The sequence below is a fragment of the Myotis yumanensis genome, unplaced genomic scaffold (genome assembly GCF_028538775.1).
Source record: "Myotis yumanensis isolate MYYU_CA2020_CCGP unplaced genomic scaffold, mMyoYum1.0.hap1 SCAF_6, whole genome shotgun sequence".
NCBI lineage: Eukaryota > Metazoa > Chordata > Mammalia > Chiroptera > Vespertilionidae > Myotis > Myotis yumanensis.
The window spans coordinates 64188439-64201820 of record NW_027223757.1 but is presented as its reverse complement, the minus strand read 5'-3'; the positions used below and the strand labels follow the sequence as shown (position 1 = coordinate 64201820).

At 37.0% G+C, this 13382-nt stretch overlaps 1 protein-coding gene across 32 annotated transcripts in view; it reads left to right on the top strand.

Annotated features, from left to right (window-relative positions):
* Window positions 1-13382, top strand: part of RIMS1 (regulating synaptic membrane exocytosis 1) — a 413878-nt gene that overhangs the window by 223874 nt on the left and 176622 nt on the right. For all 32 annotated transcript variants that reach the window (XM_070418243.1, XM_070418247.1, XM_070418292.1 and 29 more), the window contains 2 exons: window positions 7831-8171; window positions 10469-11331. In XM_070418243.1, the coding sequence (XP_070274344.1) occupies window positions 7831-8171; window positions 10469-11331 (1204 nt within the window). The remainder of the gene's footprint in view (window positions 1-7830; window positions 8172-10468; window positions 11332-13382) is intronic.

Genomic DNA, 13382 nt, shown 5'->3' with positions numbered 1-13382 from the left:
TCCCTGATAATTAGTGATTGAGCATCTTCTCACATACCTGTTGACCATCTCTATGTCTTCTTTGGAAAAATGTCCATCAAGATCATCTGCCAAATTTTAACCAGATTTTAAAAATTGTATTAGTTTTTATATATTTTGGATATTAACCCGTATCAGATATATGATTTGCAAGTATTTTCTCCCATTCAGAGGTTGCCTTTCATTTTGTTGATGATTTCCTTGGCCGTGCAGAAGCTTTTTAGTTTATAGCCCCACTTATTAATTTTGCTTCTATTGTCTTTGCTTTTGTTGTCAGATTAAAAATAAATCATAACTAAGACTGATGACAAGGAACTAACTACCTTTGTTTTCTTCTAAGACTTTTATGGTTTCAGGCTTTATATTAAGTAGTTAATCCATGTTGAGTTGATTTTTTGCTTGGTGTAAGATAGTGGTCCATTTCTATTCTTTTGCATTTGTCTGTCCAGTTTTCTCTACACCCATTTATTGGAGAGATTGTCCTTTCCCCATTGCATATTCCTGGCTCCTTTGTTGTATATTAATGGGCTGTATATATGCTTAATTATTTCAGGGCTCTCTTTACTGTTCAATTGATCTATGTGTCAGTTTTTATGCCAGTAACATACTATTTTGATTATACAGCTTAGTAATATAATTTGAAATCTGGGAGTAATACCTCCAATCTTAGTTTTCTTCTTCTTCTCTTCTCAATATCACTTTAACTATTTGAGGTCTTTTTTGTTTGTTTGTTTCATGCAAATTTAAAAATTGTCTGTTCTATTTCTCTGAAAATGTCACTGGAATTTAAATAGGGATTGAATCTGAGATTGCTTTGAGTAGTATGGACATTTTACCAATATTAGTTTTTCTAATCCATGAGCACAAAATACCTATTTATTTTTATCTTTTTCAATGTTTTTCATTAATGCCTAGAGTTTTCAGTATACACAGCTGTTCTCCTTGGTTAAATTTATTACTAGGTATTTTATTCTTTTTGATAGAATTGTTTTTTAATTTCCCTCTTATAGTTTGTTATTAGTATAAGCAACAAATTTTTGTATGTTGATTTTGTATGCTGCATCTTCACCAAATTTGTTTATTCTAACAATTTTGGTGGAATCTTTGGGGATTTCTATATATAATATCATGCCATTTGTAAACAGTGACACTTTTACTCCTTCCTTTCCAATTCAGATGCTTTTTTATTTTTTCTTGTCTAATTGCTCTGGCTAGAAACTCTAATACTTTATTGAGTAAAAGTGGCAAGAGTAGTGGGCATCCTTTTCAACATTAAGTATGATGTTAGCTGTGGGCTTGTCATATATGGTTTTTATTATGTTGAGGTAAGTTTACTCTATACCTACTTTGTTGGGAGTTTAGTCATAAATGGATGTTAAATTTTATAAAATGTTTTTCTGCATATATTGGGATGATCATATGATTTTTATCCATCATTTTGTTAATGTGGTATATCACACTGACTGATTTGTGGATGTTGAATCATCTTTGCATACCTGGAATAAATCTCACTTGATTATTGTGTATGATCATTTTAATTTATTATTGAATTTAGTTTGCTAATATTTTGTTGAAAAATTTTATACTCATGTTCATCAGGGATATTGGCTTATAAATTTTATTTATGTATGTATGTATGTATGTATTTATTTATTTATTTTGTGGAGTCTTGTCTGGTTTTGGTATCAAGGTAATTCTGGCCTCTGAAGATGAGTTTTGAAGTGTTTTATCCTCTTCTATTCTTCGGAAGAGTTTGAGGATTGGTATTAAATCTTCTTTGGATATTTGGTACAATTTACCGGTGAAGCCGTCTGGTCCTGGACTTTTGTTTATTGAATGGTTTTTATTATTGATTCAATTTGTTCAGTCTGTTCAGGTTTTCTATTTCTTCATGATTCAGTCTTAGAAGGTTGTACTTTTCTAAGAATTTATCCATTTCTACTATGGTGTCAATTTTTTTATATATAACTAGAGTCCCAATACATGAAAATTTGTGCAAGAGTAGGCCTTTCTACCCCCAGCTGCCGGCACTGGCTTCCCTCCAGTACCAGGGATCAAGGCAGCTTTCCTCTCGCCCTGGCTTCATCTGGAAGGACGCCTGGAAGGACATCCAGTCTAATTAGCATATTACCCTTTTATTATTATAGATTGTTTATAAGAGGGACATAGGGTTTTTATTTTCTTTGAACAAGGTTCCTTGTATAAGGAGTTTAGTATTAGGGGAATGCTTACTTGATAAAATGAGTTCAGAAGTACAAATAGTTTTATCATTTACTCCTTAAATATACTTAGAATAATTTTCCAGTGAAGATAGCTGGCTCTGGAATTTTCATTGTAAGTTGTTTATAATTATGAATTCAACTTCTTTTGTCTTTTAACTATGAATTAAACCTCTTTACTAGTTATTTGGATTTTCTATTTCTTCTTGTGCCAATTGTGGTAATTTGAAATTTTGAAAGTTAAAATTACTATAACTGACACAAAATGGTAGTGTAAAATTTTTTGAATAAAGTGCTGGATTAAACAAAAGTCAGTTTTAAAATTTAAGTGTAAAATATAGAATGAAAATTTAAACACAGGTTATCTTTTTTTAATCCTCATGCTTATATTTCTTCTTTATGTGATAATATTAAATACCCCAGATGAATTCTTATAAGCAAGACATTGTTAATGTAAGAATTATTGTTCCAATTATCTATAGAAACGTATGCACAGGTGACCCAGAGCGTTTCATTTGGATATACCAATACAAACGTCAAAGGGTACTTACTATTAATTAATATGGCCGAGCTTAACCAAAAACTAAGAAGAGAGAGAGACACAGGAGATAAACAATGCAAGAAATCACACAGATTTATTTACCAGAGAGCTGATGGGTTTCAGTCCTTGGCAGGCCACCCGGAGACACTCGCCGACAGAGGAGACCCACGGAGGTCGTCAAAATATGCTGCAGCAAGGAGCTCGGTCTCTTGACTCAAAGAGTGGCCTCTAGCAGTTTGGGCTCATGGCACAGCAAGAATGGCAGTTTTGCAGTTTGGCAGTTCCAGGGGGGAGGAGAACGGTTGTCTGTGGAGGGCAGACAAACGTCTGAACCACAGCAGATTTGCTCTCCTTAAATCCTTGAAGCTGGGCGTCTTCGGTGTCTCATATCGGGTGCCATACAAGGGTGCTGCCCTGTTATCTAGGTATACACTCAGGCGGGAAAGTTGTGACCATGTTCAAAGCTTATCAATCATACATACATCTTATTTTTGGAGTTGTTTACAAGTTTTGGTCTAAGAATAAAATGGGGTCTACTTATGCTAACTTATGCTAATACAAAGTGGAGTCTACTTTATGCTAACTTATGCTAATACAAAATGGAGTTTACTTTATGCTAACTAAACTTATTACTATAACAGGCTTCTTCAGTGTCTCATGTCAGTGTGCTCTGGTGGCCTTGTGGGCTTATCAGGATACTCACGCAGGGGGTTACAAGGTACTTACCAGGAGTTAACATGCAGGGAGTTGTTGGTCAGGAGTTACAAGTTATTTGTCAGGAGTTAACTTGCAGGGCGTTACAAGTTACTTATCAGGGTCTCACACACACACACACACACACATAAGTTAAGTTTCACTTCTAAGTAAAGTTTAAAATTCACTCTAATAAAGAAATGAAATTTGATTATACTATCTTATACTCACTAAACTTATTACTGTAACAATTATGTACTTCTGTGTCATGATTCACCTCAATAATATCATCAAAAGTAAATCTAAGGTGCATTTTTTTCTGCTCTGTGTCCCTGGTTCTATAAACATTTCATGTGAAGGCAAGTGTAAAGTATTTCTTCTATCTGAATAACACTTTCGGCCAAACTCTCAATTTTATCTATGGAATTTGTATTCATTCTCATTCTCTCTCTTTCTCCCCATATGGTAGGGGATGTTGTAATTTTTATTTCTCTGCGTAAAATATTTCTGTGTGTTTTATGAAATGATCCAATGTATTTCTTATGGATTCATTAAGTGGGAAGATACAATTTAAAATGCTGTTACATCCAAAGATCAGAATAAATTTTTCAGATATTCTTCATATTTCTGATGTATGACATGGACTTTCAGAAGCCATGTTGCTTCAAAATAATCTTTCATTTGAGTTTGTATTTATTTGGTTGCTTAACATTTGTAAATTATTAAGCTGTTATTACACAGACCTACTTTAGTTTGGATTAGTATGGAACATATCCCAGTATGCTCAATCAAGGTATCCTGTATAGTGCAATCTCTAAAAGATAGGTGTGTGTGTGTGTGTGTGTGTGTGTGTGTGAAATAAATAGCATTTTTTGGTAGAACCAATTATCTTATGCTCTTTTTAGAAAATTAGTTAAGGCTTCCCATCCCACTTTGGAGTTATCTACATAGTTCCAGGCAAGCAAAATAATACTTAATACTATATTCAAAAAGAATATTTAAACATACATAACTGTATTGCTTCTTAGTAACTATTTGGCTCATTTTTATACATGTCTGCAATGTTTAATATGAAATATGTTAAAAGGTCTGAGAAAAATATTCTATTATATTTTCTTTATTATTCATGTAAGCAATTTCTTTTTCTTTGTAAACTTTGTAGTAGGAGTAATTTATATAACTAATAATTGAGATTGGGTGTGGTATTTTAATTAAATATTTTGACTTTTTTATAGTTAATTTTGCTTTCAAATTAGAAGGTAGATTAACCACACTTACAACCAGTTTTGGAATATTAATCTAAAAATGTTGCAGAGCACAAGAAAATAAGATATAGGAAAATATTTGGAATTAAACTGCATATTCCAAATTAGACTAAACACCACAAACATAAATGAATAAATAATAGTTTAAAAATATTAAATTAGCTGCTTTTACTTACCCACTAACTGTAACCTTTTAAATAAATTTAAAGTGATATTAAGTGAATTGTTCAATTTAACTGTAATTAGTAATAACTATATTTTGTTTGCTTTTGTTGATCCTGTAGCAATTCTGCACATAGTCAAAATTTGGAACTTTCCCAAATTTGGCAATTACTTCTTACTGGCCCATTTTATAACACTTAAAAACGTGAAGCAATAAAAATAAGAATTTTCTAGAAAATATAAAGATGTACAATTAAGTGAACAGTCTCCTTTGCTCTTCTTTTAATCAATATCATCATGCTCCTTTCTGCCCTTTGTGTTTAACTCCACTTTGGAATTTTTGTATTAATTATAAATTTTATTGTTTTTCTTTATGGTTTTAAAGGAAATTTATAGACTTACCCTAAGGATGCTTTAATATTTTTATAGAAAAGGGCTTAATTTAGATTATGAATAATATTTTGCTTATAATTAGTGTAATAAATACAAACTTAATGTCTAATTAATTGATATAAAATAGTCAGTGTTTCATAACCACCTCCTTTACTACAGCAGGTTTTCCAATAATGTTATTTTTTTTAATGTTGTTTCCTCATAACATTGATGAGATGCCATAGGAACTTAACTCTTGTTTATTTCAATTAGCCTATGGTAAGTTTGGTTGTTCTGTTGTTTCACTTAAAGTTGTAGAACCTACCGATGACGTTAAGTGAGGACTTACTGCACATGGTATGGTTTCAGACATGCTCATCATTTCTTTGTCAGTTAAAAGGTAACTAATGAGGAAGCATAGCACCTGTCCCCATCTGGGTCTAGGCAGCAGAAAATAAATGTCACTGTGCATGGAAGTCATGGCGCTGGGACATTGCCCTTAGATGTAATCTCTTGATATGTCCATATATATAACCCATGAGGACTTCTGAGGGACCTTATTTATGACATAAGGAGATTGTGATACATTGAGTATAACATAGCCTTATTAAGAAATTGAGGAGACATTCCACAAATCCTCTGTTTTGATAAAGGCTTATGCAATGCATTGTTCATCTTGTTTAACATCTTAGAAATGGGAATTCTGTGATATTGATTATAAAACAATATGTAGATACTAGAGGCCCAATGCACGAAATGCATGCAAGGGACTTGGCCCTCGAAGCCGCTATGGCTTGCCTTGGCCTTCGCAGCCCTGGCTTTGTCTGGAAGGTCATCCAGAAGGATGTCTGGAAGGTAGTTCGGCTGTCCTGTCTAATTAGCATATTATGCTTTTATTATTATAGATCATGCCTGCCTAACTACTTTTGTGAATCTAATTAATTTTATGATCTGAGGGAATGAATCAAGCTTTAATAATCTTAAACATTTCTTGCAAATATCTGTCCTAGTTTTCCCCAGATGTATTAATTCATTAGAGTTTCCTCACTTAGAAAAAGCAGCAGTTTTTAACAGTTTATCTGCAACATTTTCTATGTTAAGAAATATATTATCTTTTCTCCCTCTTTTTCTTATTTTCACTTTAGCTTTTGTCAAATTTTATGGCCGCAGTTATAATTTTTGCCCTATCTGTCTGAATGTTTCAGTTGCACATTTTCTCCTTTGTGCCAAATAAACAAAGCTTCTGTTACTCATTGTTTCTCATGTAATGTACCTAGGATTTATTCATCGTTATGTGATATGTTTGAGTAATTGTTGACTGAATTTGTATTTGTGAAAATGAGGGCCTAGAGTTTGGTAATCAGGTTTTGCGTGGTGGAGTATTGTTTCTGAAATACAAAAGAAAATGAAAGTGCATCCAAAGGAAATTGGCTGAGGCAGCAAGATGAACTCACCACAAAGCAGCAGAGGTACTGGGGTTACTTCAGCCGTGGGCAAACTTCGGCCCGCGGGCCGGATCTGGCCCGTTTGAAATGAATAAAACTAAAAAAAAAAAAGACCATACCCTTTTATGTAATGATGTTTACTTTGAATTTATATTAGTTCACACAAACACTCCATCCATGCTTTTGTTCCGGCCCTCGAGTCCAGTTTAAGAACTCATTGTGGCCCTCGAGTCAGAAAGTTTGCCCACCCCTGGGTTACTTAAAGAGAAGGCTCATGGGGCTGTAGGCACCTATCTCAGCTCTGTGTCTGCTGGTGTCACTGTTATTATGTATTAGTTTGATTATCATCACTGTCCCCATTATAACATTCATTTTAAATGTCACCAAGAGGAGAGCAGATATATAGATTTATTTTAAGTGGTCATACGTCTTATAATTTATCAGTGGATATGTTTCTAAATGACTGTTGCAAAAATGGCTCTCCTTGTGGAAACTATATCAGAGTTGTCACATATGAATAAACCCATCCCCAGATTTGATTTAGTAAATATGTATGTGGAAAATTATATTTAATAGCATAAAATAAACTGGAGGTTAGTCTACTACTAATAAACTAGAGAAAATACACAGCTTGACCTTTTTTGTGCCTACCTTTTATTATTTATCTTTCCACAGGAATATATTTTAATATTGGCCTTAATAATGTATGATTTTTGAGAAACCAGATACCTTCTAAACCCTTTGAGACACTGAAGTTTATGTACATAAATATTAATTTTATAGCTCCTTATAATTTTTTTCTAATCAATCAATTCCTCTTTTAGAACATTTTAGTAACATATTTTAAATGAAACTGCAGGGTTAGTCATATAAAATGTGATGGATACATGGTTAAAGGAAACTCAGAATCCTAGGATTCGAATGCAACGAAAAGGTTGCCCAGAGGCACCGTAATTTCATAGACTTTGGTACAAGGATCTTTTATACAAGAAATTTATAAGGATAAATATGAAGATGACAACCTTTTTTCCCCTTAAAAGATATTTTAGTTTGATAAAGATAAATTATTTCCAAATGGCATAGAAATTTTATATTGTTCTCTCTTCTTTGAATAGGTTATGTGGGTATGCAATTTATGTCGAAAGCAACAAGAAATCTTAACCAAATCTGGGGCCTGGTTCTTTGGAAGTGGCCCTCAGCAGCCCAGTCAGGATGGAACCCTAAGTGATACAGCTACAGGTGCTGGTTCCGAGGTTCCCAGAGAAAAGAAAGCCCGGCTCCAGGAGCGATCACGGTCTCAGACTCCCCTAAGCACCGCAGCTGCCTCCTCCCAGGACACCGCTCCTCCCAGTGCACAACCAGACAGGAGCAAGGGGGCTGAGCCCTCCCAGCAAGCCATGGGGCCAGAGCAGAAGCAGGCTGCATCCAGGTCTAGAAGTGAACCTCCAAGAGAGAGGTAATAGTTCATTAACCCTGTAGGCAGAAGGCAAGGTCTTGTATTGACAACAAACCCATTTTCAAGAATGTAATGGTTCTTAAGAAAAGGTATTTTGAAGCTGTGCTTCTCAGGCCCCACATGGAAGTGCTTTATCTCTAGAATGTATCATGCCTTTGGAGACCTTTGTTGAGAAGCTTTGTGGTCATATTGTGCACAGATATAATCCAGTCACCCAGTTGGGTACTGACTTCCAACCTTGGATTCAGCAAAGCTTTTACATCATTTCTTCACTTATCACATTAGTCCTTAACTGAATGTGTGCTCTGAGAGAATATGATGGGGTCACCTGACCCAGGGGAGGGTGGGTGGGTACCTTAGCAGGCCTTCTTTGAAAACATTTCTTTTATGCTGAGCTCTGAAAATTGACTAGGAATTAACCAGGTGAAGAGTGGGATTGGTGTTCCAGGTATATGCAAGTGCATGTGGCCTAAAGGAATAAGACAATAGAGGGGCAAATGCCCTTTTGATTTTTCAAATCACTCACTGATTTTATAAATACTTAAGAAAACAGCAAGGATATTGAGAGTGTAGAAGAAAAAGAGAGACAGGTAACAACTTTAGGGAGAGAAGCAAGACTGAAAGAATGGCAGTGTTTCAAATTACTGAAGAATCCTTAATCATATCTTATACACTCATCAGGGCTAGTGGAAATGGAACAATTAAAGGTAGAGGTGAGAAAAACAATCCGTACGCAAAGAATCAGTGAGACTGGAGAACTCCTTCCATTTTCATAATACTCTATCCTTTCATAGACCATTTTCACAGATGATATTTCCTTTAAGCCTCATATGAACCCTGCAAGGTAAGAATTCTTTATCAGTATTTCAGGAAAAGTAAATTAACACAATATAAACTTCTAACCAGATTAACTATGCCTTAATGAGCTACTAAATGTTTGCAGTGCAATCATAATGCTCTTATGAAAACTATATTTTATCATGATTAATATGTATTCTATCAGTCCCCTTACAATGTCACCCTTGTGGACCAATGTAATCTGAAACAGAATTTTCCATGTTTCCATTTTGCCTTCCTATGCCATAGGAAAAACCCTTTACCCTTACTTTTCACCATCACCAGCACTTCCCCAAACTAACCCATATCTTAGCAATTACTATTTTGGTAACCCACAATAGAAATTGCCCTACTTTTTCTTCATCTTGTTTTCTTTTCTTGATTTTTGTTTATTACTTCTGCTTTTGGGCTTCTAGTCAAAGGATGTTCCCTCTGGAAAGTCCTCTCTATGGACCTCAGGATTCCAAAATCAGTCTGTTTGTCTCCATTTTAATTGCATAGTAGATCATATAGTGTCAGAATGCTTTGCCAAGGCACCTCCTTTTTGTAACTTCTGGAATAGTTGCCGGAACTTTCCAAAATCAGGTGTACACCAGTGTACAGGGAAGGGCTGAATGGAGCAATTGAATGATACATCTACAACATTCAAAGATTGGCAAACCCTTTTCCTTTCCTTTTATCTTGCTATTGCTTTCAACAGGATAGAGAAAAATAGAAAAACTGTTTTATTCTTTTGCACTGTGTTCTGAAATTAGGGAGAGGGAAAGAAAAAATGAATATTAATTTCAAATTTTCCAATATTTCTATTATTTTTGCCCACAGAAAGTAAAATAAAGATTAAGGGTCAGCCATTCTTTTCCTAAACAACTTCTTAAAAAGGTGTTTGGGTACACAAGATCTCATTAAAATTACTTTTGTTCTACTATTGAAGAAATGCTATTAGATTTGATTTCTGAAATGGACATACTTGTATGTCCATTCTTTAAACGTTTCAGTTACAGTAAAAGATTGTCACTATCAAGTGTCCAAATATATATCAAGTATATAGTTTTGAATTGGTTTATATTCTTTTGCTCCAATATTAGTTTATTACCTGTATTATTTTCACCTAAAATATTTTTAGTCTTTCATTCACAAGCAGTGGTTGGCACACAACTTATTCATTTATTGAATTAAGTTATTGATGGCATTTATTGATCTAGTTAATTTATAGAGAATTTGAAATGTGCAAATAATTTCTGAAGTCCCTGAGCATATTGTGATGCAAATGAGCCTTATTTACTAGTAGAAAGCTAGTCAGATATACAGGTTTAAGATGGTTCCTTATCATGTCGCTTTTAATTAGACATCGAATTATAAGTAATTATTTGAAAGGCTTTAAATCTGGAATACGAAGGTCTGGTCTTCACTTTAGGCTTTACACCCTGCTCTCCTTCTTGACGTTCCTTTGTATATCACAGGAAGAAGACGCCTGGGCTCTCTGAACAGAATGGCAAAGGAGCCCCCAAGAGCGAGCGGAAACGCGTGCCAAAGACCTCAGTGCCACCCGGCGAGGGGGCCTCGGAAGACCGGGAGCGGAAAGAAAGGCGGGAAAGCCGGAGGCTGGAGAAAGGCCGGTCCCAGGACTTCTCCGACCTGCCGGGAAAGCGAGAGGAGGGCAAAGCGGCGGTTGATGAGAAACAGAGGAGCGAGGACTACCAGACCAGGTACCGCAGCGACCCGAACCTGGCGCGGTACCCCGTGAAAGCGCCGCTGGAGGAGCAGCAGATGCGCATGCACGCCCGGGTGTCCCGCGCCAGGCACGAGCGGCGCCACAGCGACGTGGCGCTCCCGCACACCGAGGCGGGCGCCGCACCCCCCGAGAGCAAGGCGGCCAAGCGCGCCCCCGCCGGCCCCAGGGCCGGGCCGCCCGACGCGCCGCGGACCTACCCGGCCGACAGGACTGCGGACGCCCGGGCGCCCGGCGCCAAGCCGCTAACGAACCCCAGCCCGCCGGCGCCCAGGCATGGGCCGGCCCCCGCGCCAGCCCTGGAGCCCAAAGCCCAGGAGCCCCTCAGGAAGCAGAGCCGCCTGGACCCCAGCTCGGCCGTGCTCATCCGCAAGGCCAAGCGCGAGAAGGTGGAGACCATGCTGCGGAACGACTCGCTGAGCTCCGACCAGTCCGAGTCGGTGCGGCCGTCCCCGCCCAAGCCGCACCGGCCCAAGAGGGGCGGCAAGAAGCGGCAGATGTCGGTGAGCAGCTCGGAGGAGGAGGGCGTGTCCACGCCGGAGTACACCAGCTGCGAGGACGTGGAGCTGGAGAGCGAGAGCGTCAGCGAGAAAGGTCAGGGGCGGGGCGGGGCGGGGCGGCGCGCGGGACGCGTGCGGGGATCCGAGGCGTGAGCGCGTGCGGGGCGAGGGTGGGGGGTGGAGCAGAGGTGCCTGTGGGCTGAGCTGGGCGTGTGCCTATGCCGGGTTTAGCAGTGTGGCTTCTCATGGACCCTGTGATGACTAACTATAGTCATCACTGCTGTATGGTATGATGGAAAGTTGCTGAAAGTTGAGATCACAAGGGAAACACATTTGTTTGTAATTAGATGAGATGGATGTTAACTAACTTACGGTAATAACCATTTCTCAGTATAGGTATGTCAGCCCCTTATGCGGTATGCCTTAAACTTGTACAGAGCTAGAGGTCAATTATATCTCAATGGAAGTGGAGAAAAATATCTCAAAGTGGAAGGGGAAAAGGTATGGCTTGGGAAGCTCACAGTTTCTATCTCAGTGAATAGAAGGTTTTAGTTTTTTTTGCTGTTGTTTGTTTTTGATGGGATTTTAAAACAACCAGAAGCTCCAAATTTGGGTTATAAGAGCTCTTAATGATTTTGGTGCCTGTCATTCTGTGACCTTCCATAATGTCTTATGTTTTTAGGTTATTATTTTGGGTTGGATTTATTTGGGAAAAATTGATTCTTTTCTAGAAAACCAAAACTATGCCTGATAAGTGGAAGTGTACCTTTAAAAAGAAAGACTTCAGTGGGGTAGTATTTTTCAAGTTTCAAAAGAAATTTCTTCACAAAGATTGTATCATGGAAATGTTATATATTGTGCTTCGGATTTACAGTAACTTTGGAATACGAAGTTCGTTTTACCTATTACATTGCGGAAGATTTTGGAACATTGAGTGATAGGCTGCCTTTTTTCTGTCTAAACCAGCGGTTCTCAACATGTGGGTCGCGACCCTTTGGGGGTCGCCTAAGACCATCGGAAAACACATATATAATTACATATTGTTTTTGTGATTAATCACTATGCATTAATTATGTTCAATTTGTAACAATGAAATTGGGGGTCACCACAACATGAGGAACTGTATTAAAGGGTCGCCGCATTAGGAAGGTTGAGAGCCACTGGCTAAACCTTCACGCTACAATACCATAACTGCATGTAGCTATTTTAATTAAAATTAAATAGACATAAGAATAATTAACTTACCCACTTGCACTAGCCACATTGCAAGTGTTCAAGAATGTTCATCAGAGAAAGTTTCTTTATTTTTAAAGTATTTAATGTTGAGAGTATTACAGATGTCCCTCTTTTTCACCGCTATTAACCCCCTCCACTCCTCAGCTCCCACCCCACTTCCATCTTCATGGCACTATTGTCTTTGCCCTTGGGTTATGCAAATATGCATATAAGTTATTTTGTTAAACTCTTCCCACCCTCACTCCTACTTAGATAACACTGGTTTAGAAAATACTTTAACAGCTGATAGCTCAATTTTAAAATGTATGCTTGTTTTGAATATTCACTCCCATTTAAACTGGCCACAGTCCTGAATTTAATGGTGGGGGTCATCATTCTCGTTGTAGTGTTGGGGGTCCTTGTATGTGTCTTATTTAATTTATATTTTGGGATGACTATTTACATAGTTTTTGACTTGCTTTATAATTGCTATATTATGTACTAAATATTATAATTTGATAAAAGTATCACTTTTCTTCCTCAACTTCTCTATCTCTAAACTACATGGAAGTGTTCTCTCTCTCTCTCTTTCTATAAATATATATATATATATGTATATATATGCACTTTAACAGCTGATAGCTCAATTTTGAAAATGGATTGTATTTTACTAAACACTACCTTTATAATTATTCAAAGTATGTGTATACATTTTTGGGGATACTCAAAATATACTGTATATATACATATATAGCGTGTGCATATGTATGTATAAACACATACATAGATATCATTAAATATGTATAAAATAGAGGTTAGGTAACTTGTGCAGGTTCACAGGGTGCTGGAGATTATTATGGCTGGTTCACAAGATAGTGTTAAGTAAACAATACTGGGATTTAGTATTAAAGGCATTAATATGCTACATTG